General features: G+C 30.5%; 4 protein-coding genes and 1 pseudogene across 6 annotated transcripts in view; 3 read left to right on the forward strand and 2 right to left on the reverse strand.

Annotated features, from left to right (window-relative positions):
* LOC125813446 (kirola-like) overlaps positions 1 to 26,804 on the reverse strand; it is a 436,501-nt gene that overhangs the window by 24,020 nt on the left and 385,677 nt on the right. The window lies entirely within an intron of this gene.
* LOC125813465 (kirola-like) lies at positions 7,384 to 7,962 on the forward strand. Its single transcript, XM_049492972.1, has 2 exons — positions 7,384 to 7,570; positions 7,709 to 7,962. Exons 1-2 carry the CDS (start codon positions 7,384 to 7,386, stop codon positions 7,960 to 7,962), a joined length of 441 nt encoding a protein of 146 aa, XP_049348929.1.
* Positions 8,421 to 9,248, forward strand: LOC125813478 (protein PELPK1-like). The gene has a single exon (XM_049492982.1). The coding sequence runs from the start codon at positions 8,584 to 8,586 to the stop codon at positions 8,950 to 8,952; it is 369 nt and encodes a 122-aa protein (XP_049348939.1). The 5' UTR covers positions 8,421 to 8,583; the 3' UTR covers positions 8,953 to 9,248.
* LOC125813444 (protein C2-DOMAIN ABA-RELATED 7-like) overlaps positions 10,226 to 26,804 on the forward strand; it is a 79,596-nt gene continuing 63,017 nt past the window's right edge. The window contains exons 1-3 of one of the 3 annotated variants that reach the window (XM_049492950.1): positions 10,246 to 10,392; positions 11,624 to 11,719; positions 12,219 to 12,479. In XM_049492950.1, coding sequence (XP_049348907.1) covers positions 10,291 to 10,392; positions 11,624 to 11,719; positions 12,219 to 12,479 — 459 coding nt within the window. In that variant the 5' untranslated portion in view covers positions 10,246 to 10,290. Of the gene's footprint in view, positions 10,393 to 11,623; positions 11,720 to 12,218; positions 12,557 to 26,804 lie in introns of those variants that run through there. The other 2 variants (XM_049492949.1, XM_049492948.1) reach the window with 2 other exon arrangements.
* LOC125813442 (kirola-like) lies at positions 20,296 to 23,294 on the reverse strand (annotated as a pseudogene).

A 26,804-nucleotide genomic window follows, 5' to 3' on the forward strand; every position in this document is an offset into this window, starting at 1 on the left:
GTGTGACCTTGGTATTCATATTGGAATGAACTTGGTTCATAACAGTAGTATAGGACTGTAATGACCCGAAAGGTCATTTTGGTGATTTTTCGTGGAAATGACTATTTTGCCCTTTCGGTAGTTGCCCCGAGTCCCATGTTTTATGGTTGTAAAGTCGGTTTGAGGAAAAGTTGGTAAAAAGTTGAGTTTTTCAGAAGTTGAGTTTTTTATGAGTTAAAGTTGGTTAAAAGGTGCTTTTTCGAGTCATTTGGAGTTTCGGGACTCGGATCGGATTTCCGTCGATTCCGGCAGTTTTAGAATGTCGAAACGGGTCTGTGTGAAGTTACGGAGTTGAATTTGGAGTTGAAACGAAGAATTGAGGTCCTAAGTTGCTAAAGTTGTGAAATTTTGATAAAGAGTTGACTTTGGTCAACATATGAGGTTCCGAGGCTCAGATTGAAATTCCGAGAGTACCGTTGGTTTCGGGAGGCGATTCTAAGTCTAGAATGAGTCTTGGTTGAATTTTTAGACGCTCCGTTTGAGTTTCGAATTTTTTTGGCGTTAAACTAGTTTCTTGGCATCTTATTGAATTTCGGGTCAAGGAGTCCTCGAATTCAAATTCCGACGGTTCCATTGAGTCCGGAACGTCGAATTTAGTGGGGGTACATATTTAGTTTGTGTGCACGAGATTCCGAACGAATCCCGAGGGTCCAACGGGGACTTGAACTTTGGTGTTATTGTTGTGTTTCAGCTGCAATAGCAGTCCTTTTTAAGTCAAAAACCAGTAGCCATTTTCCCCCAACTTGAAAAATACCCATTTCTCCATTTTTAGACTTTGAGAGCTCGAAAATAGGTGATTTCAAGTGGGTTTTCGCAAGGAATTCATTGGGTAAGTTATTTCCAACTTAGATCTTTGATTTCCATCGATTATTTATGGATTTTAACATCAAAATTTGAGATCTCAACTGTAAAATTTGGGGGTTTTTGCCTAATCCGAATTTAATAGAAAATTTGAGTTTGTGAACTCATTTCAACTCCTTTTTCGAAACGGTTTTCACTATTGGATTCTAAATTTCTTGGGGAACATTTTTTCACTAAAAATTTCCAGATTTCGAGAATATTTTCCGGAACGAGATTTTTTGACCATTTTACCCTTTTTCTCCAAATTTCACGATATTGGTGTTGTTAGATTCGTATTGATTGTGGGATTCCATTTATGAATAGATTGTGGTGATTTGGAGCGTGCTCGGAAGGGTAAAACTCAAATTTGAGTTACTAGTTGAAGTGTTTTGAGGCAAGTGACTTCTAAACTTTGTTAAACTCTTGGACTACACATGACTACTTTCCTAATTGTGTTGGGGAGTAATGGGGATTGAGGATGGGTTTTATTTGTTGATTGAAATTGTTGTAAATGAAAGATGGGGAATAAAACGAGCTAAGTGTGTTATATGTGACTTGAATTTGTTGAATAAGTCATGTGATAACCGATATTGAGGGGATAGAAGAGCATGAGTAAGCTATGATTAATACATACATTGATGTTGAGACAGATGATGTGTAATACTATGATGTGGTCGTGATATGGTTGTGATTGAGACAGATGATGTGTAATACTATGATGTGGTCGTGATATGGTTGTGATTGAGACAGACGATGTGTAATACTATGATGTGGTCGTGATATGGTTGTGATTGAGACAGATAATGTGTAATATTATGATGTGATCGTGATATGATTGTGATTGATGACATGTGCATATTCATTATTCATCCCATGTGTGAACTATCTGTTGCATGAGTTCTGAGACACTGATATGAGGATGGATGGCTATGAGACACAGTTGAGACTAGCTCCGGCTAGAGATATATGAGATGGACTAGCTCCGGCTAGCGATTTGGATGCCGATGGGATCTGGTTCCGGCGGTGATACATGGTCTATGTGTGGCCCCCATGGGTTCTGATTTGAGTATTCAGCGCAGACTGATTACGTCAACAGATGTGTATCGTAGGACAGACATGCATCATGACTACATGACATTATTATTGCATTTGCATCGCATTTGACTTCATCTTTGTCTGTGGTGTGTGGATTTTACCTATTTGCCCCTCTTCATGTGATATATGATCTATTTGCTCTTACATGAGGATATGAGGTTGATGTTGAGACACTGTTGGATATATCTGTTGATTATGAATTGTGTAGTATAGGTTGTTGGTTCGCTGTTAGAATGAAGTTTCGGTGGTTCGGTTGGGATTGAAAGGAGTTGTTTGTAGCTGCTAGTTTAGCTTAGTTTAGTGTTACTTGCGAGTACCTGTTGCTTTTGGTACTCACCCTTGCTTCTACACAGTTGTGTAGGTTGACAGCTCTATCAGATCCGACTTATTACTCATCTTCATATTAGAGCTTCCAGACTTACTTGAGAGGTAGCGGTTCATTCCAGACGTGCCCTCAAGTTATCTATATTTATTGTTTTGTTCTATTCTAGAACTTTACTATGAGACTTGTATATTTTATTCAGATTCCGTATTAGAGGTTTGTACATGTGACAACCAATTCTGGGGTTATGTTGAGTTTATTTAAAGACTTCCGCTTATCTTTCTATCTTATTCTTGTTTTATTAATTCCGTATCGTCGGGTTTTTGGGTGTTAGGCTGACGTGTCCGGTGGGGTTTGGACACGTGCCATCACATCCGGTTTTGGGGTGTGACAAGGACAATAACTAGGTACATGGAGGGAGACTTTTCTTATGTGCTTGAATATGTTACACAAGGAAATTTATTGTCAGATTAAATTAGGAGGTTATTGTTGAGAAGATGAACTAACACACAATTAATTTTCCTATTAAAGCCTAATACTCTAATTTTTATTTTCCACGACCACACATATATATAAACTTGTTTGAAGTGAAACATAAAGCATATTAGCATAATCAACCAAAACATAAATTACTAGTCTTGAAGCATTTATCACCTTTCAACAATGGCTTATAATCACAACAACCCATCTTTTTTACTTGTTATTATTTGTCACTTTGTTTTAACAAACAACTACATAAATCTAGCAGACGCGCGCCATCTTCTTGAAGTAATTTTGCCTGAGTTTCCTAAGCCTAAATTGCCACATTTACCTGAAATCCCAACTTTGCCTATATATGCCTGAATTCCGTGAAATTCCAAAACCCGAGCTACCAACTCTATCAAGGCATGCATTGCTACATTTACCTGAAATCTCAGCTTTGCCTAAGCCCAAACTATTTCCTGAAATCCCAAAACCCGAGCTACCAACTCTATCAAGGCCTGCATTGCCATATTTACCTAAAATCCCAACTTTGCCTAAGCCCAAATTATTTCCTGAAATCTCAAAACCCGAGCTACCAACTCTATCAAGGACTGCATTGCCACATTTACCTAAAATCCCAGCTTTGCCTAAGCCCAAATTATTTCCTGAAATCCCAAAACCCGAGCTACCAACTCTACCAAAGCTCGAATTTCCCAAAATCCCAACATTACCAAAGTCTGAACTTCCACCATTGCCAAAACTTAAAATGTTAAGACTTAATTATGTTATGTGATCATATGTATGTTTTTTCTTTATTGTGCTAGAATCATTTGCAGCTTCCCTTTATATAGTTGTTCTATATATCATCAGTTATTGGTATTTCTTCTGGTGTTACATGTATATATTTTTTATATACTAAATCTTGAATTTTTTGTTAGACTTTAGGCACATTTACAAAGAGTGTTAATTGTCTCTAAAGAATATATTTAGCGGCAATTAAGCTATTACCGTTAATTAATTGTCATTAAAGATTTTTTTTTTGTGTAATGTTTTTTTTTTTTGCTTTGGAATTGGAAGGATTATATTTATTAAATAGTAGGTTCATCCATACAAAAAGGAATTGATCTAAATGATATAGTTCCATTCGCATCTCTTTCAAGTGCTTTTAGTGTAAAGGAAAAAGACGCTTCAAAAAACAAACAACTTGTTCATAGGCATATTTGGATCCATAGTCTTCCTTCCATATTCCGCTAATATGTCTGCTACTGAGTTAGCCTCCCTCATTATATGCTTCATTGTTGATCCTCCCATCAGTAGGAGCATTGACCTGCAATCCAAATAAATGTGTGAGTGTATTGGTTTAGCACTTTCTAAGGTGTTAAGTAATACATGAGAGTCGGTCTCCACGAGCAAATGATTAATGTTTATTTTCGGTGCTAGTTTCAAACCATGGAGCAAAGCTAGTAGTTCCGCATGATGGGCATTAGCAACTTTTACTTTGCAAGAAAATCCTACAATCCAAGTGCCTAGATGGTCCCTTATAACTCCACCGGTTCCACCCATCAACTGCCTGAAATTTTTCTTATGTTAGAAATTTCTCGATCATTTTGGTGTAATGTGATACTCGCATTAAAGATTTTTTTGGTGTAATGTGGAGTATTAGTGATCTATGAAAAAAAATAGGATTATTTTAAATCCAAATCCAAAGATAATAGACTATTTCTAGTATTTTCTCATTCAAAGTACTTATATTCAAACTTGTAGACTATCTAGGGATGACAATGGGTCGGGATGGGTGGGATGCGGTGCTGGTTGCGGGTATATGTAATTTTACGTTGGTTTAATTTTTTTTTAACTTTTTACATGTTATAAGAGTGATAAAACATTATTTATTAAGATAATTTCTTTAAAGCTGCTAAAATATTCAAGATAGTAAATGAAATGATTCAATAAAAAATAATACAATTTCTTACATGTTTTCTAATTGACCTCTAAAAAATAAATTTTTAAGTCACTATCCTATTAAATTAATACAACTTAATGAAAAAATGAATTTATTTTTATGAAATATATTTTTAGTATCAAACTTAACTAGAAAAAGAAAATATTAAAGAAATTATAAGGGGCAGATTAATGCGAGGTGGGTCTATGAAGGGCGGGTTGAAAATAAAAAAAATTGCTATGCGAAGCGGGGCGAGGCTTAAAAATTTAGCGGGTTAAGCTCAACCCACACCGCCCCTTTGTCATCCCTAGCAGTATCCAACCCTTGTCTTAAGAGTGTTAGTTTCATGAAACTACCTATAGATTCAAACTTTTATATTACTTACAATTTTGTTAAACACAAATGTCTGACTTAACAATTCGATTTTTTATATTATTTACAATTTTGTTAAACACAAATGTTTCAAAAGGACACTATTATATGGCTACGATATTATGTCTTCCACAATATATCTCCTGCTAACGCAATAGGCATGGTCCAATCTAGATATTAGGCAAAGGAAATTAAGCAAGTAGATATAAATTGGAGAAGAAAGTTTTTTTTTTTTTTTTTGCTTTGGAACTGGAAGGATTTTATTTATTAAATAGTAGGTTCATCCATACAAAAAGGAACTGACCTAAACGATATAGTTCTATTCGCATCTCTTTCAAGAGCTTTTGATGTAAAGGAAGAAGATGCTTCAAAAATAAACAACTTGTTCATAGACATATTTGAATCCATAATTTTCCTTCCATATTCCGCTAATATATCTGCTATTGAGTTAGCCTCCCTCATTATATGCGTCATTGTTGATCTTCCCATCAATATGAGCATTAAAATATTTACTTTAATTTAGCCAAGAAAGTCAAATAATTAAACATCACTCCTATTATGGTTTACCTTAATTTAGTTTATCGACAACTTAGCCACCTTAATCATGTTTCACCTTCGTAAGGAGTTTCAAACTTCATGACTTAACTCATTCCTTCCGTCCATATTATATGATATTTTTAATTTGGACACACCCTTTAAGAAAAACATCACTCCTAAGAAATAAGAAATGAAAAAGTAAAAACACCATATAAAATAAATCGAAGAAAGTAATAAACATCATCAACATTAGATGTGTTATCTCACTATGTGCAACTTACCATCATTAATAACATGAAGATGATACAACTCAACAAATTGAAGAAATTAATAGCCAAAAAAAGAAAAGGCTAGTAATGATCAATTCAACATGGACCCCTACATTGAATATTTTGATGTTTCATAGATACAACTCAGAAGAAAAATAAATAAGAGTAGAGGTTATAATTTCCCATGCTATTCTATGTTCTATAGTGCCATATATTACAAATTAGGAGTAACCCTATAAATTTGAGGCTAAGCATGAAGGTGTTTAAATCAAACCGAAAAAATTGTACTATCAAATTGAAAAGTCAAATAATATTACATAAATTATCAAGTCTGGAGCGATGTATTCAAAATTGTGACTTCGTCTCTCACGATTTTGAATACATCGCTCCAAACTTTAATAATGCTTAATTGAATGTGTATCGTTATTCAATTATCAAGTGTTGCTGAAATATGTCAATCAATTTATTTATTTATATTCACATTTTAAAATAATTTAACTCTTATAATTTCTTCAAATTTGAGGTGTGTTATCGATAAATTTTAAAATTAACCTAAGTATAACATTCTTTAGGTTTATTTTATATTAATTTTTGTGTTTAATTATTAAATTTAATTATGTTTTCTTCGAATTTGAGGTGTGTTATCGATAAATTTTAAAATTAACCAAAGTATAACATTCTTTAGGTTTATTTTATATTAATTTTTGTGTTTAATTATTAAATTTAATTATGTTTGAACATGTACATATTATTGAAATTTTAATGTTATAATAACGAAATAATTATCATCGTGATTTTGAAAAAGTCTCATTTACTTTGTAAAATTGTCTAACAAATCTTTAATTAGGTTAGCACAAGTATAGTGCATATAACACCATAACAAATCTTTGTATGCCTATGTGTGCAACAAAAATAAGACAAAGAAAATATATATTTGATGATGCATATTTTTTTGTTTGTAACATTATTCACTTGTTTGGCAAAGATGATTTTTACAGGAGTAATTAATCTAAACTCGTAAAGGAAAAGGGTCGGTGGGGGATATTTGAGAAAGTCGGGCTGATCAAATGTTTTTATTCAAGTGACAGTACATAAGAAGAACAAATGAATTGAGAGGAGGGCGGGGACAGGGAAAAGAGTCGAGTCGATCAGGCTCGACGATTGGGAGAAGCAAAACGAAATTAGAATTTGATCCAAAAAAAAGCAAAGCTATGAATATCATGACCGATGCGATCATATAAATATAAATATACCTGATTACTTATATTTGTATTGTCATCATATTTCAATATCATGAGTATGTAAAATATCATGATAAATTTATAACCAAACTAAAACCTACTTATACATAATTGAATTAACACCGCCACTATGTGATATAGTCATATAGATATGTGGTGGATAATATTTTTTATTGGTTAGCTTCTTTAATTAACATCTATATATAAAAGCTATAAGTTTTATACATTTTCTCAACTTATTGCTATTACTAGAAAAAAGACAATATGGGTATGAAAGGCAAAATGATTGTTTCATTGGAGGTGAAGTGTGGAGGACACTCGATTTATGATATTTTTCACACTAATACTCATCATCTACCCAACATAAGCCCTAGTAGGGTCAAGCATTTTGAGATTCATGAAGGTGAAATCGGAAAAATTGGTTCGGTTGTTAGCTTGAAATATTATGAAGGTACGCAACACACATAAAATTTATCTTTCTCGCAATATTATTTTCTTGCATCAATTTCTATATTTAGGTGTATTTCATATTAGGATTTTAATGAATTCGGAGTAACATCTATGGTATTTTCTGATCTTTAATGTATAGATGGAAAAGAAATGTTCGCTAAGATTGTGATTGAAGCCATCAATCCTCAGAAGAAATCAATTACTTGGAAAGTGATTGACGGAAATCTTTTAGAGTTGTATAATTCCTTCACTGTTATCACATCTTGTGAACATTGGACTACAATTACACTTGTGTACGAGAAAAAAACTGAAGATACTCCAGAACCCCTTGCTCTCTTGGATTATTTCATTGGTATGACCAAAGATGTTGAAGGTCACCTTCTCAAGAAATAGAAAATTGGTGATGTTCAATGGTCCTATATATACATATGTTTGTGTGTTTGTTCTTAATTGTGTGATGAGTATTTGAAAATATTGGCTAGTGCTAGCTAGCATGTAAAATAAATAATATTATGTTTGAAGAATATAGAATATATATGTACTATGTACGTCAGCCTTTACGTAATGTCAAAATTTGAAGTTTATGAATTTCTTCTGCAACCTCAAGGTAGTATACGACAATAACTAGGAACATAACATGAGTATTGTCAACAGTTATCTTTACTATTATTGTACATAATCTAGTTATGGTGTGTCATTTTATTCAATAGAACCTTTGTCTAATTTTAAACAAAACTAAGTTCTCTCTTTAGATTACCTACTTGAAGACTTTTTATTTTGTGTTGAGTAGGAATATTTACATAAAATATGTTATATAAGTAAATTTATTTGTAGATTAAATTAGGAGGTTATTGTTGAGAAGATGAACTAACACACAATTTTTCCTACCAAAGCCTAATTCTCCAATTTTTAATTTCTACAACCACACATCTATATAAACTTATTTGAAGTGAAACATAAAGCAAAATCAATCAAAGCATAACTTACTAGTCTTGATATCACCTTTCAACAAATATGGCTTATTACTACAACCCATCTTTTTTCTTCTTATTATTTATCACTTTGTTTTTAACAAGTGATTATGTAATTCAATCAGACGCTCGTCATCTTCTTGAAATAACTCTACCTGAGCTTCCTAAGCCCGAACTGCCACATTTACCTGAAATCCCAACTTTACCTAAGCTTGAATTCCCTAAAATTCCAAAACCTGAGCTACCAACTCTACCAAAGCCCGAACTGCCAAAAATCCCAAAGCCAGAGTTACCAACATTGCCAAAGCCCGAACTTCCAGCATTGCCAAAACTCGAGATACCTGTTATTCCTAAGCCTGAATTACCAACTTTGCCAAAGCTAGAAATCCCTCAAGTACCTAAAAAGCCTTGAGCGCGAGGCGTATAAAATCATCTTTGCTTCGTTGAAGCAACATTGTTAAATTTTAAACACTTCATTATGTAATGTGACCAAATATATATGTTTTTTATTTATTGTGCTAGAACTATTTCCAGCTTCCCTTTTGGAAGATATATATTTATGTGATTGTTCTATATATCATCAGTTATTTGTGTTTCTTGGGCGTTACATGTATTTTTTTTATACAGTAAATATTGAATGTTTAATTTTAGGTATTTTGTGTCTATAGTGATTTTACTGAATAGAAGTTAATTAATAATAACCTAATACTACTGGTGATCAGTGTGATATTTGATAGTATATTATTTTGGAACAAGGTCAGTAAATGTATCATTTATTGATAATTATATTAAATATAAGTAATGAATAATGTTTGAATTGTGTTGGATACTATCCTAACGTGAATTTGGTTTTATTTAAATCAGTTCATATTTAATTTTGATTTAATCAAGTATTGAATTTTTTTAATTAACTGACGTAGGCCTCTAATAAGGAATTAACCATGTGGCATAAGTAATTTTCCAAAATTAAATATATTTTCTGTTAAAAATAATAACACAAAAGAACTCTTTTTATATAGGTAATGGCATAGATAAACCTATTTTTTAACGAATGATCGATATAAATAATTTATTCATAATAATTCGATGACATATTCCAAAAAAAAAATCCTTTAAATAAAAGATGTGAACAGGTAGTGTGACCAATGTTATTATCTTGGCAATTTAACGATATTTTTCAATGGTCTTGACATGTGTCTATAATCTTTTTATTGACTAATTACATTTTGACACTTTTCCAAAAAAAACGCGCTTATCTTATGAATGGATCCGACTCAATATTTTTTTCGAATAACATTGGAATAAAGCTAACCAGGCCAAGGACATTCAAGAATAACTCTAGAAAGTTATTAGATTCTCTTTGAAGACACTACTACAAAATAAGGAGTTAGTTATGAATAAAATTTGATAATTAAATAACAAAAATTGTGTATTAATTTCATTTAGTTATAAATTAGTAATAGATTATTAAAAAAAAGTTAATTAGCTAAAACTATTTAGACTTTAGTGATGAATTAATTAGAAATTACTGATAAATTTTTTAAGTAGAAAGTGAGAGATTCTTTTAAGGTGAATAATGGACCGATGGTATAAGTTCCCGTTTTCCTTTTTCTTTTTGAAATTCTAATTAATTAAGTGCTAAAATTATTCTGAAGTGATAAAAAGAATAAATCAATACAAGGTCATGATATATTGTTGTGGCACATAAACCAATTAAGTTGAAAAAAATTTAATTGTTTTTTTTTTAAAGATGTTGGGACTTGTTAAAATTAGGGTGCACAAAGGCATCAATTTACCACTCAAGGATGCATTTCATAGTGATCCTTATGTTGTTGTTACCATGGGTGATCAGGTACATGTTATAATATCTTCTTTGATAATATTTTTTGCATATTTCATGAGTTTGATCATATTGAATGGTCAAATATATCGTCTTTTAGAGGTATATTTAGGATAGGTTTTTCGATAATATAGTTGATCGAGCTCCTATATTTTTATATGAAAAATATTACATTCATTAATTACGACTCTTGATCACCCGTGACTTTTAACATTTTAGAAAATCTCGTTTTTATATCTTAAGATTTATTACAAAACCAACAATTTGGTCTCAGACTATGTGTTTTTATGGTTAAAAAAGTTTCTAAAAAGTTTACTTATATACTCTCTTTGTCTAATTAATTGTGTTACTCTTTCTTTTTAGTCCGTTCAAATGTAATATTTTTTTTATATTTAGTAATCAAAAACACTCATCTTACCTTGAAGAAATAATTTATAAGTATACAAATATTTATTACCATAAGTTAATTCATTTTTTGTAATATTCCATTGTCTTGTCAAATTTTACTATATTATAAGAGGAAGTTTTAAGTGCTCAAGTTATAGGCAATTGGTTAATATGCTTGCTTGAGCACTTTGAGGGTATTTGTGTAATTTTATTGGTGATTTTTTCGTTTTAATTTGGTTATCTTTTTTAATTTTTTTATATTTAAAAATTACGTAAAAAATATTATAAATTATGATAATTGACAACTTAAATATTTTTTAAAAAATATAAAAAGTTCGACTAATTTTTGAAATTAATCTATCGGTGTCAACATAAAATGAGACAAAAGAAGTAACATGTATTATTTAATTTGGAAACTATGTAAAAAGTATTGTAAATTTCAATAATTAGCAATATTTGATTTACTCTTGAAATTTTATATGTCATATATATATATTAGGACAAGGGGAATAACATATATTATTTAAAAAGTACTATAAATCACAAAAATTAACAACTTAGAATATGTAAAAATCATATTAAAAATTAATTGACCATCTATACTCCATCTATATCACATAAACTGAGACAAAAAGAAAAAATAGATTTTGGGCCTGTACTAGCACGGACACCTATGTCTAGTATATTCACAAAAATTGGAATGAAGTATATAAATAATATATATATGAAAAATTATCTCGTTCTAAATTTAGAATTTATAAACTTAAAATCTTGAATACGTCTTTTTTGTGTTTCATTATGTCAAAGTTTAAATAATATCTGTTATTTGTACTGATGTTCTGCAATTGTCTTGTAGAAAGTGAAGACTAGTTGTAAGAAGAACAACTGCAACCCTGTCTGGGATGATGAATTGACCCTTGCACTGAAAAATCCAAATGTTCAAATTGTTTTGGTGAGTATTCTCTCTTATTATTATTCTTCAATGAAACTAATTAAGCTCAATTGTAGCTAAATATTTTTACGTTAATAGACAGAACATCTATTATCACTAAATGTCCTTTGGCATAATACATAAACAAGACCATTAACCTGGCTTCAGCGGACAATTATGCCCTCAAACATTGAGTGTGCACAAGTAGACACTTAAACTATTGTATAAAATTGAACAAGTAGGACGCCACGTAGGACACAAAATTTCCATGTAGGGTGTCATGTAGGACGAATGTGTCCATTTGTTCAATTTTATAAAAGTTTAAGTGTCTACTTGTGCACATCCAAAGTTAAAGGTCGTAGTTGCCAGCTGATGCCAAGTTATGAATCATGTTTATGTGTTATGTGAGTGTCTCTTTTGTTGTAGTGAAGGTAAAAATTCAATTAGTCAACCAATTGAGCTACTAATATTTCTCGATATATCTAATTAATTTTTAATTTGATGATGAGGATATTTTCAGACTGTGTATGACAAAGATACATTTAGTAAAGATGACAAAATAGGTGAAGCAAAGATAGACATCAAACCATATCTTAAAGCATTGGAAATGAGCTATCATCAAGACCTTCCAAATAGTGTCAAAGTTGACAAAGTTCAGCCAAATAGAGACAATTGCTTAGCTAAGGAAAGTTGCATCATATGGGAAAATGGCAAATTGATCCAAGACATGACACTTATGTTGCAAAATGTGGAGTGTGGTGAAGTAAAATTGCAAATTGAGGTGATTCCTAAAATGTTATCTGAGGATGCATTCTATATTGCATAAGCTATAATTTTATTAGTAATCTAAATTTTATATTTATAATATGTATAAGTGTTATGGGATGAGCCTTGTATGAGGTCATTCTAATTGATAAATGTCCAAACACTAGTCTTTATTATGTAATTTAAGGGACAAACTATTTTTACTATTTTTGTTGTAATAAATTAAAATCATTGTGTTCGATGATCTAATCAACTAATAGTATTATGGTTGAAGAGAAAATAATAATACTCAGTCAGACGTTCAATCGAAGTGTATCAAATCAAGAATAAATATAATACGCTTCTATTATAGACGTTTTATTCTGACTCTATTTACGGAAGGCCAAGGCTACAAAATAGACATTACAATATAAAGAGTTTTACTTGAACACAAAGATCTTTAAACAAATATTACATGAAATATTTTATGATAATGGATATTTTAGAACCGATACATGAATTATAATTTTTTTAAAATCTCTGTATTTTAATTGTTCTTTTCTCCCTCATTTAAGGTCCATTAATATAAAATGGTCCCTACTATGTAAGTATATAACATATATAAAATATAATGTTATAAAAGAATAGTGCCATAGTCCACTGGAATTTTCTCTTCAAGTCCATATAACTGACATTGTATATAAAATATGGTTGAGAAATATTTAAGTTCTAGAAAGAAAAGTAAAAAACACAATTCCAAAAACCAATCTTTCATTTTTTAGAAGAACATCATTTATCGTTATCGAGGGATGTGACTAGTAGATAAGGTTCTTCCATTTTTAATTAGAGACTGTAATTATTAAGATCTGAATAAGTGAATAAGTGAATAAGGAAAGTCTTAATAAAAAGCATTTTCTCTTTATTGATGGGTCGTATGCGATGTGAATTCAGATTAATTGAAGTTCTAATATGAATAATGTTAGGTTTAGCAAGGTGTGAATGAGAAATAAAAAAGAAAAAAATGGAAAGAGGAAGAACCAATAAGAGTGGGGGAACCAATTTTGAAGGGAAAATGAAAAGTCATTGCAAAGTGCAAATGAAAAGTCATTTTTACCATATTGGTTGAAGAAAGGAAATTGTTGTCCTTATATTAGGAAACACTTCCTTTAGTTCTTAAAGGGTTAAGAAGAAGGTGCCCCCTCGCGCTGTCGTCGTCGCTCGTTCGGCCTCGGCTTCAGATTTGGATTTGGATTTAATCAATCTTGTTAATTCATTTCTTTTCTCTTATAAATTAATTTGGCGCAATGGAATTTATTTGAAATTCAAATGCAACGGTAATAACGTTCCGAAAAGTCGTTATTTTTCCCAAAAGACACAACCTTCTGAAAAAAATGGGTCTGAACAGAATTGTCTGAACAGACGCATTCCTTGCTGTAAATGGCTATAAATAGAGATATTTTTTTCGATTTTAAACACTGAAATTTTTTTCCTCTCTGCATACATTTTCTTACATAAACAAAATTATCGATTAACTGAGTTTGTGTGTGCTCTTGTTGCTGTTCTTGCGTTCGCGGAAGTTATTGAAGTTTGAGGTACCGCTACTTCTTTAACAGGTTAATCCGTTTTATCTTGGGAGGAATTAATCTGCAACCTCGGGTACAATGAGAGGATTAAATTTCTTAAGGAAACACAGTGATTTCTGTGGACTTGGATTAAAATCATTTTGTCTATTTCATCTACTTTCTGTTTCTGTATTTTTGGACTAACCTGAATACAAGAGATAACAATCTTAAGAAATTTAATAGTTTTTGTATTTGAGGTTTCTGGAGATTAAAACCTTTATGGTTTTCTACTCTGTTTGAATTTTTAAAATTCATTCGGTTAACGATTAAAAGAACATAAAAACTTTATCGTTAAATCAGAAACAGTCTGTGTAAGAATTTATTCTTTACTGGTAGTATTTCACATACTAAATTGTCTGCCATTTGTGACAGAAAAATGACTAATTCAAGTGAAGTAAATGCTGGAACAGTAAGTGCTGCAACAACATCGGTTGCACACAATCGTTCAAATGCTGCCCTAGCACCGGCTGAGAAACCTGCAAAGTTTTCTGAAGTCGACTTCAAGAGATGGTAGCAAAAGATGTTCTTCTATCTGACTACGTTGAGTCTGCAGAGGTTCATTAATGAGAACGTTCATGTTATGTCGGATGAAACTCCGCCTGAAGAACGATTCTTGGTAACAGAAGCATGGACACATTCTAATTTTTTGTGTAAAAATTATTGGCCTGTAGGATGATCTGTACAATGTGTATAGTAATGTGTAAACCTCAAAAGAACTCTGGGATGCTTTAGAAAAGAAGTAGAAAACAGAGGATGCCAGAATGAAGAAGTTTATTGTGGCAAAGTTTCTGGACTATAAGATGATAGACAGTAAGACCATCATCACCCAAGTTCAAGAATTGTAGGTCATAATCCATGATTCCTTGCTGAAGGTATAAATTTATTTAATACCTATGTTGGAAATATTAAGTTTATTCTTAATACTCACATAATCTTTAATGTAGGATTGGTTGTGAATGATGAATTTCAAGTGGTTGCAATTATTGAGAAGTTACCTCTATTGTGGAAGGACTTCAAAAACTACTTGAAACATAAACGCAAGGAGATGACTGTTGAAGATCTCATGGTAAGGCTGAGAATCGAAGTGGACAACAAGGCCGCAGAAAAGAAGTCACGTGGTAATTCAGTAATATCTGGAGTAAATATTGTTGAAGAAGATTCCACAAAATCAAAGAAAAGAAAGAAAACATCTGGTCCAAAGAGCAATCCTCCTAAGAAGAAATTCAATGGAAGTTGCTTCAACTGTGGCAAACGTGGTCATAAGGCTACTGAATGTAGAGGTCCCAAGAAGGACAAGAAGAAGGATCAAGCAAATTTGACTGAATCCAAATGAGAGATGGACAATTTTTGTGCAATGCTTTCAGAATGGAACTTGGTTGGAAATCCAAGAGAATGGTGGATAGATTTTGGTGCTTCATGCCATGTTTGTGCCAATAAAGAATTATTTTCATCATATACTCCAGCACCTACAGACGAGAAGTTGTTTATGGCAAATTTCGTTGTTGCAAAGGTGGAAGGAACTGGCAAGATCCTCCTAAAGATGACATCAGGCAAGGTGGTGACTTTGAACAGGGTCTCGTATGTTTCGAAATTGCGAAAAAACCTAGTTTCTATACCAGTTCTGACTAAGAATGGATTCAAATGTGTATTTGTTTCTGATAAAGTTGTAGTAAGTAAGAATGAGATGTATGTAGGAAAAGGTTGCTTCACTGAGGGCCTTCTTAAACTCAATGTAATTGCAGTTGATATGAATAAAGATTTTGCTTCTTCTTACTTGCTTGAGTCTAAATGTTTATGGCATGAACGTTTGGGACACGTTAATAACAAAACCTTGAAAAAACTGATTAACTTAAATGTTTTGCCTAAATTTGAGTGCAATATATCAAAATGTCAAGTTTGCGTTGACTCTAAGTATGTTAAGCATCCTTATAAATCTGTTGCAAGGAATTCATATCCCTTAGAACTGATTCACACTGACATTTGTGACATGAAGTCAACACCAACACGTGGTGGGAAAAAGTATTTCATAATTTTTATTGATGATTGCACTAGATATTGTTATGTCTATTTGCTAAATGGTAAGGATGAAGCAATAGATGCATTTAGGCAATATAAAACTGAAGTTGAAAATCAGTTGGATAGAAAGATCAAAATGATCAGAAGTGATAGAAGTGGAGAATATGAATCTCCATTTGCAGAAATATGTTTGGAAAATGGAATAATCCATCAAACTACTGCTCCTTACTCTCCACAATCTAATGGAATTACAGAAAGAAAAAACTGAACTTTAAAGGAAATGATGAATGTCTTACTTATAAGTTCAGGTTTACCACAAAACTTGTAAGGGGAGGCTATCCTTACAGCAAATCGAATACTCAATAGAGTGCTTCATACGAAGACACATGTTATTCCATATAAGAAATTGAAAGGTAGAAAACCCAACTTGAAATATTTCAAAGTGTGGGGGTGTCTTGCCAAGGTCCAGGTTCTTATACCTAAGAGGGTGAAAATAGGGCCTAAGACTGTGGATTGTGTATTCATTCGATATGCCACAAATAGTAAGACATGTCGATTTTTGGTTCATAAGTCCGAACATCTGGATATTCATGATAATACGGTAATGGAATCAGATAATGCTGATTTTTTTTAAACATATCTATCCGTATAAAACTAGACTTGAGTCATCTAGTGGGGGGTCTAAACAACCTCGAGAAGAACCAAAAGAGAATGAAACCAATGAAGAGAGTTCAAGGCACAGTAAATGTCAAAAGACATCTACTTCATTTGGATATGATTTTGTAATATTCCTTCTTGAAAGTGAGCCTCAAACATTCAAGGAAGCGATGTTGTCTAGCGACTCAACCTCTTGGAATGAGGCTGTCAATAGTGAGATTGAATTAATCTTAAGCAATCATACCTAGGAGTTGGTTGATATTCCTCCAGGGAACAAACCCTTGGGTTCAAAATGGATCTTCAAAAAGAAGATGAAAGATGATGGAACTATTGACAAATATAAAGCAAGACTTGTTGTCAAAGGCTTTAGACAGAAAGAAGGTCTTGATTATTTTGACACATACTCGCCAGTGACTAGGATTACATCAATTCAGATGTTAATTGCCCTAGATACAGTATACGGTCTTGAAATCCATCAAATGGATGTGAAAACCACATTCTTAAATGGAGAGCTGGAGGAAGAAATCTACATGGAACAGCCTGAGGGCTTTGTAGTTCCCGGCAAAGAAAAGAAAGTATGCAAACTTGTTAAGTCACTTTATGGACTAAAACAAGCACCGAAACAATGACATGCAAAGTTTAATCAAACCATGTTGTCAAATGGATTTAAGATCAATGAGTGTGATAAATGTGTTTACATTAAAGACACTACGGATCAGGAAGTCATTGTATGCCTATATGTGGATAACATGTTGATAATGAGCAAGGACATTGCCAATATAAAAGCTACTAAGTGTATGCTTGCTAGTAAGTTTGATATGAAAGATCTAGGAGTAGCCGATTTGATATTGGGAATAAAGATTCACAGAACTCCTAACGGTCTAGCATTGTCTCAATCTCATTATATTCAAAAGGTACTTGAAAAGTTCAAGTATTTGAATTTCAAAAAGGCAAAGACCCCAATTGATGTGAACCTTAATCTTGCTAAGAATAAAAGTGAAAGTTAGTCTCAATTGGATTACGCCAGAGTATTGGGAAGTTTGATGTATGTCATGAATTGTACACGACCAGACATAGCCTGCGCTATAAGTAAACTGAGTCGATACACAAGTAATCCCAATCAAAATCATTGGTTGGCAATGAAGAAAGTTTTGGGGTACTTAGAAGACACTCAAAACTATGCTTTGCATTACAACAAATATCCAATAGTTCTTGAAGGATATAGTGATGCAAATTGGATTACTGGGTCAACTGAAACGAAATCCACGAGTGGATATGTTTTCACTATTGGTGGAGGAGCAATATCTTGGAAATCATCCAAACAAACATATATAGCTCGCTCTATAATGGAGTCAGAATTTATCGCCTTAGACAAGGTAGGTGAAGAAGCTGAATGGCTCCGGAATTTCTTAGAAGATATTTCGTTTTGGCCCAAACCAATGGCCCATATATGCATACACTGCGATAGTCAAGCTGCAATAGGAAGGGATGGAAGCGTTATGTATAACGGGAAGTCTCGTCACATAAGACGAAGACATAACTCTGTTAGACAACTACTCTCTAGTGGAATTATCACAATTGACTATGTAAAGTCAAAGGATAATGTGTCGGATCCACTTACAAAAGGCCTAACCAGAGAGGGAGTTGAGAGATCATCGACGGGAATGGGACTATGGCCGAGAACAAGTCATCGTGGCGGTAACTCTACCTAGAAGACTGGAGATCCCAAGATCTAGGTTCAAGGAGATCAAACAAAGTCATAGATGACGGTTCAACATTGTCAAAACATATTTGATGGTCCATTCTCATGATGAGACAATGTTCAGTAACCAGGATAAAGGCATAAGGACTTTTTAATGGTTTCTAAGTCTGATACAGGGTATATCAAATGGTGTATCTACGGGATAACACAGTTAGAAATCACCTATGTAAGTGTGAAATGTATGCCGCTTCAAGGAGAATCCGGTAAGGCTAGTTCTCTAAGCACTTATTAACCGAGATGTGTTCATGGCTGAAACGAACAAAACAATGAGAACCAAAAACAGTTCAAGGGTTGATTGTGTGACTTATGTTGTCTAGGTATACACCAAAGCTCGACGGTTCAAAAATATCAAATCTACCGATTGACCGAGTATATCCGATATATATTCACTACGGAAAGTTTAAAGGGAAACCTACTTATCCAGATGCGATTAACTTTTACTTACAGGACACACAAGTTTATCATGCATATGTTTTAACTATAGCTATTCCCCATTCATGTGGGGGATTGTTGGGTTTAGCAAGGTGTGAATGAGAAATAAAAAAGAGAAAATGGAAAGAGGAAGAACCAATGAAAGTGGGGGAACCAATTTTGGAGGGAAAATGAAAAGTCATTTTTACAATATTGGTAGAAGAAAGGAAATTGTTGTCCTTATATTAGGAAACACTTCCTTTAGTTCTTAAAGGGTTAAGAAGAAGGTGCCCCCTCGCGCCGTCGTCGTCGCTCGCTCGGCCTCGTCTTCAGATTCGGATTCGGCAAATGATTTGATTGATAATATTCTTGGACAAAATTTATTTAATCAATCTTGTTAATTCATTTCTTTTCTCTTATAAATTAATTCAGAATGTTAGTTAAATAACAAAATTAATTTGGCGCAATGGAATTTATTTGAAATTCATATGCAACGGTAATAACGTTCCGAAAAGTCGTTATTTTTTCCAAAAGACACAACCTTCTGGAAAAAACGGGTCTGAATAGAATTGTCTGAATAGACGCATTTCTTGTTGTAAATGGCTATAAATAGAGATGCTTTTTCTGGTTTTAAACACTGAAATTTTTTTCCTCTCTGCATACATTTTCTTACATAAATAAAATTGTCGATCGATTGAGTCTGTGTGTGCTCTTGTTGATGTTCTTGCGTTCGCTGAAGTTATTGAATTTTGAGGTACCGCTACTTCTTTAACAGGTTAATCCGTTTTATCTTGGGAGGAATTAATCTGCAACCTCGGGTACAGTGAGGGGGATTAAATTTCTTAAGGAAACACAGTGATTTCTGTGGACTCGGATTAAAATTATCTGTCTATTTCATCTACTTTCTGTTTCTGTATTTTTGGACTAACCTTAATACAAGAGATAAAAGATAATATATCTAATGTAATCTCATAATTAGCCGAGTCCAGAGATATGGTGTATTCATAGATCTTACTCTTACCCTAACCTTGTGAAAATAGAAATTATTTCTAATAAAGTCATCAGTTCAACAAAAGTATATCAAAATCAAGTATAGTAAAAAAAAAAAAAAAAGTGCAATAGCATTATTATAAAATACAAACTGTTTTTCAATCCACAACAAAATATATTAGAAATTACATATTCACTCATTTTGCCTTATTTTATTTTTATTCTTGTTACATGCAGTAGACATTTCAAAGCACACTCATTAATAACAACAAACGTACGTTATTACAAGACTTGAGACAACATCTTAGTTCCAAGCATTCACCTAGTTCGTACTCTTTAAAAATATTGTCACACATATGACAGTATAGCATCTGTTAATATATTTTCAAAGAATCCGAGTAATATATATATTCAATATATTTTCAAAAAATCTGAGCAATATATATATAATCATAGATATATATCAATTGAGATGGTGAGTCTCAATATCTTTTGTGACATTGAGGCAGAATTCCATTAAAGTGTGTGGATCGGGCACATTACAATTCTTCTTTTCATATTCCAATATCCAAGTAACTGTATTATCTTCACCTTTTGTTTCAACATGAACAGTGAGGTAAAATGAATTATAATCCTCCAATATATCTCCTCCAATCATTTTGAATTTAATCAACTTCTTTTCTTCATCTATTTCTTCAATTACATCCTTTGCCACCTTCTCTTTCCCATCTACAAACGAAGATATATAGTAAGAATTTAATACTACTAATTCCTTTTATCAAATGAGAGTATTGAATTGAATCTGAACGAGTTAAAATGATTCGAATTAATAAACGCATAGAAGCATAGCTCATTGAAAATTTGATTAGGTTAATGGATCGAACATGTCAATTTAAGCTAAATAACGTGTCACAATTTAATGTCTTAAAATCTCTTTTTATTTGTTTATTATTTTAATTGCCTAATCAAACTAACCAAAGTTTTGTCCATTTAATTATCATGTCTATATCTAACCAACTGTCGCAATCCATTATGTCCAATTCAAAATCACTTTTTATTTGTTTATTATTTAGTTATCTAATCAAAACAACCAAAGTTTTACTCTTCATTTAATTATCAGGTCTATATCTAACCAACAGATCCAAAAAATTATTTATTTTTATATGTGATTATAAATTTTGACTTGTCTAAGCTTTCATAAGATTAGATTATGACCTATTGTTTAATCAAGACAAAACATGTACTGAGTATTGGAACAATTAACTTAGATATAAAATGTTTAATTACTTCCCTATCTCAATTATTGAATAGTATATTTTTAAAAACAAATTAACTTTCAATTTTTAGTTTATCATTATTGAGATATTTTATATTCACACAAATGTCTAAAACTTATTGTAAATCACAACTTTTAAAAGCTATCTTTTTCTTATTCTTTCTCTAAATTTTAAATCCAATCAAACGATTTTACATAAATTGGAACAAAAAAGATAATAGTAAACTTAAAATGCATATCATGGATTTCGAACTCAAAACTTCATGAAAAGTAGGAAACATTTTCTCTTTAATGGATCATACGCATTACAAATCTAGATTAATTGAGTCAGTAAGTATCAAACATCGAATAACAAGAAAGAGTAGGATGTAGGCTTACCATGGGTGAAGTTCCAAACGATAACAGAACCAACAGTGCCCCATTCACCTTCATGAATATCGACATTTTGTATATAACCAGGTGACATACTAGAAATATGATGTGGTCTATACCTAAATATTTCATGAAACACATCCCCATTAGACTTGATATTTATCTCAGAAACTAACTTTCCTGTTAGGTGATGAGTCTCAATATCTTTTGTAACATCAAGACAAAATTTCATTAGTGTGTGAGGATCTGGAATATCTTGATTCAACTTCTCATATTCCAAAATCCAAGTAACTAAATTATCTTCACCCTTTGTTTCAACATGAACAGTGATGTAAAATGATTTGTAATAGTCTAATATATCTCCTCCAATCACCTTTAATTTAACAAGCTTCTTTTCTTAATCTATTTCTTCAATTATTTCCTTTGCAACCTTTTCCTTCCCATCTATAATATACACAAGCTTTAGTTAGCAACTTTTAAATAAAGTGTATATAACAAATTATACTTATTGTCTCTTTAAATTTTGAATTCAAAAATGCATATTATATTTACACAAATCTTTAATGTGCAAAAAAATACTCCACTTAATTGAATTAAGGATTGTTTTACCTAAATCAATATGGTTCAAATTAAGTGTCTCTAAATCAAGATAACATTATTACCTCCATTTTAATTTATTTGTGTTCCTTTTTTTTTTTTTTTTTAATTGATGTTTTTTTTTATCTCTTTAATTTCAATTTTACACATGACATATTTAAAATCACAAGATTAAAGACATTTGAATAATATTCTATGTATCTTTAGTTTAACATCATAAGATTCAAAAAATTCCTTTACTTTTTAAACTCTGAATCAAATCAAAACCACACAAATATATTAAAATAGCGGAAGTAATTATTTTTGTCAGCTCAACCCTTTCACCAATAAATGATCTAAAAGTCCGAGGAGAGATAAAGAGTAATTTGAGGAACAATAAGGTTAATTTATTCAAATGATCATATGGGGATGCAGCATTGTGATATCAAATTCATCTGAATCGAGTACTTTTAATGTAGATCTTAAGTCTACGCATAAATATTTACTAAATTTGTAATAAATATAATAGATCTGAAATCATAACTTATAAAATATAATACATTTAAGGCTAAGAGGCTTATCGTTTGAATTTATATATTTAAATTCTGCATTTATGCATGTATCTTTATTTATGATCACCAATCATTTTATTTTTTTAATAAATGTGTTAAAAACCTTAAACAATACTTATTTTAGACCACAGAGAGTACCATAAAATGGAGGCTGACAATATAAGGGCAGATCTAGCCCTTAAGGTACATGTAGATTCAAATTATCCTTATTTTTATTTGTTAAATGGATCTTCAATCTAATTCAACCTCAAAAATTAATTGCCTTCAGTATCAAAAATTAAAAATAATATTTGTAAATATATTATTATAGACTACTCAAGTAAGTTAAAGTATTATTTTATGTTAACTCAAGATCATTATAGAATTTTATAATCTTTAAAATCGAAATTCACTTCTGATCAATATAACAAGAAGTTGAAGTGGTATAAAAAGTGGTGGCAACTTACCATGGGTAAAATTCCAGAAAATGACAGAGCCAAACAGTACCCCATTCACCTTCATGAATATCCACATTTTGTCTATGCCTAAAAATCTCATGAAACACATCTCCATCACACTTAATATTTATCTCTGAAACCAACTTTCCTTCAAGACTCATTTTCTCTTCTCTCTCAAATGATATCTACAAAGATGAAGTGTGTGTGGTTCATTATTAACATGAATCTTTATGTCCTTTTATAGTTGGACAATATGTCTACACCATAAATCTTTTATATATTTTTAGAATATAAATATTAACAATTGAAAATTTTAACAGCTAAGTTAGTTGATTATCTAAACTTTTTGTAAGTGTTCAATTTTCCACTCAGTAATGTCCTTCTCCATATCCCCTTACTTATTTTTTAAAAATAAATAATACACGTTTGACTCAAATAAGGCATATCAAAATCAGTTTGAAAAGAAAATATATTAGTAAAAACAATCTTATAAAAAATAAAGAAAACCAAAAGATACAAAGTTGTGTTATATATTTTATATATGATTTCCTTATTTTATGCATGTGTTTTTCTCTCTATATTTATAATGTATAATATATAGCCGTCGATACAGAAACGGCTCTTCGTCTATATCTATCCCAATTTCTAAGCAATTATACTTTTATATACTTTTTCTTTATTTTAAAATAAGTGTTACTTTATATTTTTATTTTGTTTTGAAATAAATAATATTTTACATAACTAAAAAGACATAAATGATATTTTTTAATTTGAAATTTATTTAAGTAAAGAAAGTTTTATTTAATAAAAAAATTACTAAATGATACACTTTTTCCAAAATATTTATATTAAGTATTAGTTAATAAAAATACTTTCTTCGTTCATTTTTACTTGTCACTGTTTGACTTGATACATCCTTTAAGAAAATAATTATTGATATAGGTATTTTATCAAAATATTCCTATAAGATGATGTTTAGTGTTAAGTTTTGGAAAATATTAGGAGAATAAATATTTAATTGTGAAGGTAAAACATGAAAAAAATAATTGTATTTTCTTACTAAATCAAAAGTGATCACAAGTAAAATGAAAATCTATTTTAGGAATAAATGACAAGTAAACGTGAACGGAGGGTGTATATTTGACTTTCTAAAAATGAAAATAAAAAGAATATCTATTTAGAGCCAATAAAATGGATCATGTTTTTCAGTTTTTATTGGGATTGACCCATATTATATAGTAGTTAATAGTAGTATAACTTAAAATCTAGGTCATTGCCCTATTTTATTTTATTTTTATACCTAGCTGTCTCGTGATTGCGAGTTGACCAATTGATTTGTTATTGTTTAAATCCTAATTAGAATATGGTTTTATAAGATTTGAATGGTAAAAATCATAAGTAAGATATAATTATTCTAAAAGATAAAATATCTTTAAGGAATTGGGAAGTGCAATAAAAAAAATTTAAAAAGAAAATCCAAAATATTATATAAATGAATAAAAAAGATGAAGATATATGTGAATAAATTCATTATAATTAAGTCTTGATAATTTGATACAAAGTTTAATACAATATATATATATTTATATATATATATATATATATATATATATATATATATATATATATATTATTCCTATTTAGAAATGGGAGTTTGGGAGGACCAACATTGCACTAAAGAGTTGGACTAAAAGCTATAGAAATTGTACATTGATGCCCACCAAAAAGATGAACTATTCTTTTTTTCTACTTTCCATTCTCCCCTTTTACTCTCTTTAGTTTATCTTTCATCTTAAATTTTTCATACATCTTTAAAATATTTTGAATTATTAATTATTATGAATTATAATGTTTTGATTTTTACGTAGTTTACAAATATATAAATTTCATTTTTAAAAAATTGAAGATATCATACGCAAATTTATGGTCAAACTTAAACTATTTGATTCTTGAGAAATAAAAAGTGTCACATAAAATGGGACAGATGAACGATAACTCTCAATTAAATTTATTTCACTTTTTAGTTTCCATTTTTAACATAATTTTTGAAGTTGGATTTGTAGGAATTCTATAGTAGACCCATTTAAATTTTACTTTTTTGTTTTAAATTAGAGAACTTGGCCGCACTTCGCACGATCATTAAAATTAAATATTTTTGATTAATTTTATATTTACTCTGTTGTTTAATCGTAATATTATTATTTGTTTTAATAATATGAAGATTGTGGAAAAAATAAAGCTTCACAAATTTTACATCTATTAAATGAGGAAGAATATATTTTTTATCAAATAAGTTAAAATATATTTGCTAATAACAAATTCTTCCATTGCATGAAGTTGATCCTTTAATATATAATATATATTCCGGTGTACCATTCTCCTTAAATGTCTAAGAAATATCTCATAATGTCAAATAACACTGTAATGCTCCCTCTGTCCCTAATTACTTGTCCACTTTTAAATTGACACATTTATTAAGAAATCAATTAATGACATAGTGAGTTTATCATTTTACCCCTATTAATCATGAAGTTGATGAAAAGTTCTGCAATTTTCAAAGTAATTAGTCATTTAATTGAGGATATAATAGGTTAAAAAAATGTTCTTTCTTGATTTGTCAAAATGGACAAGTAATTAGAGACAACTATAAAAGGAAAAGTGAACAAGTAATTAGGGACAGAGGGAGTACTAAACAAATGCATCATCAAATGAAATTTATATTAAAAATATATTGAATGATGACGTAATGATACCTTAATAAAATTTCCTATCCATTTAAAAAAAAAAAAAACTTCACCCTTTCAATTTCGTTATATCTTCTTATTAAGTAGAAGAATCATCATTTATTATATTCTACTCCACCTTAATTGTACCATCAGAGTTTTAAGAATAAACATTAAATTTTAAATCGAAATAAAAAATCATTGAAAAATGACAGAAAAAATAATAATAGTATATGAAAATTAAAATTAGGTGCAAGAAAAGCTTTTTCACGATAATTTTTAAAAATATATTGATAACAATTAAAATGAAGTTGTTATTTTATCTTTAAAATTAAGTTTGATTGAATTGAATTAGTACAATGAGAAAAAATATTAAACTAATAACTTTTTAATGTTATTAAATGCATTTTATTTTTAATTGAGTAGTAGATTAAAAGTTCCGAATTAGGATATTAAAATAATAACTTACTCTCTCCTTAAGTATTATGGTATTGCAAATATTTATTTTCCTTAAATGGTGATTCATTTTTCATTTACAGTTATATCCAATTAATTTCTAATGTATTGAATGTGGTTATGAGATATTGAAATAATATATTTATCTTTCCTTAATCATAATAAAATTATAATTTAACATTTATTTTTTGAAATGATAATTTTGTTTTAATTCCTAGAACATATTGTTTACTATATTGAATGTAATTATAATAAAACATATTGTATTTAGTATGACAAAAGAACTCAAAAATTGGAGAAATTAGATAAATAGTAATCTTGGCTTCTAAGAAATGTCACATCATCATTTACATATCCAACTTTATATATATAAAAGAGTTAAAAAAGAAAAAATAAGTGATTTAAGAAAATTATATAAATAACATTAGTGATCAGATGAAGATTAAGAAAAAACGTCAAATAAATTAGTAGTATTGATGGTGATAAAAGTTA

This window comes from Solanum verrucosum, unplaced genomic scaffold (genome assembly GCF_900185275.1).
Source record: "Solanum verrucosum unplaced genomic scaffold, falcon-dt-bn FXZP01000203.1, whole genome shotgun sequence".
In the NCBI taxonomy this organism is placed as follows: domain Eukaryota; kingdom Viridiplantae; phylum Streptophyta; class Magnoliopsida; order Solanales; family Solanaceae; genus Solanum; species Solanum verrucosum.

Excerpts from the sequence above, each read along its gene's own strand:
- LOC125813478 (XM_049492982.1), top strand. The coding sequence starts at position 8,584 with ATGGCTTATTACTACAACCCATCTTTTTTCTTCTTATTATTTATCACT.
- LOC125813465 (XM_049492972.1), top strand. The coding sequence starts at position 7,384 with ATGGGTATGAAAGGCAAAATGATTGTTTCATTGGAGGTGAAGTGTGGA. Across the intron at positions 7,571-7,708 it reads TAGCTTGAAATATTATGAAG|ATGGAAAAGAAATGTTCGCT; the intron begins GTACGCAACACA and ends TTTAATGTATAG.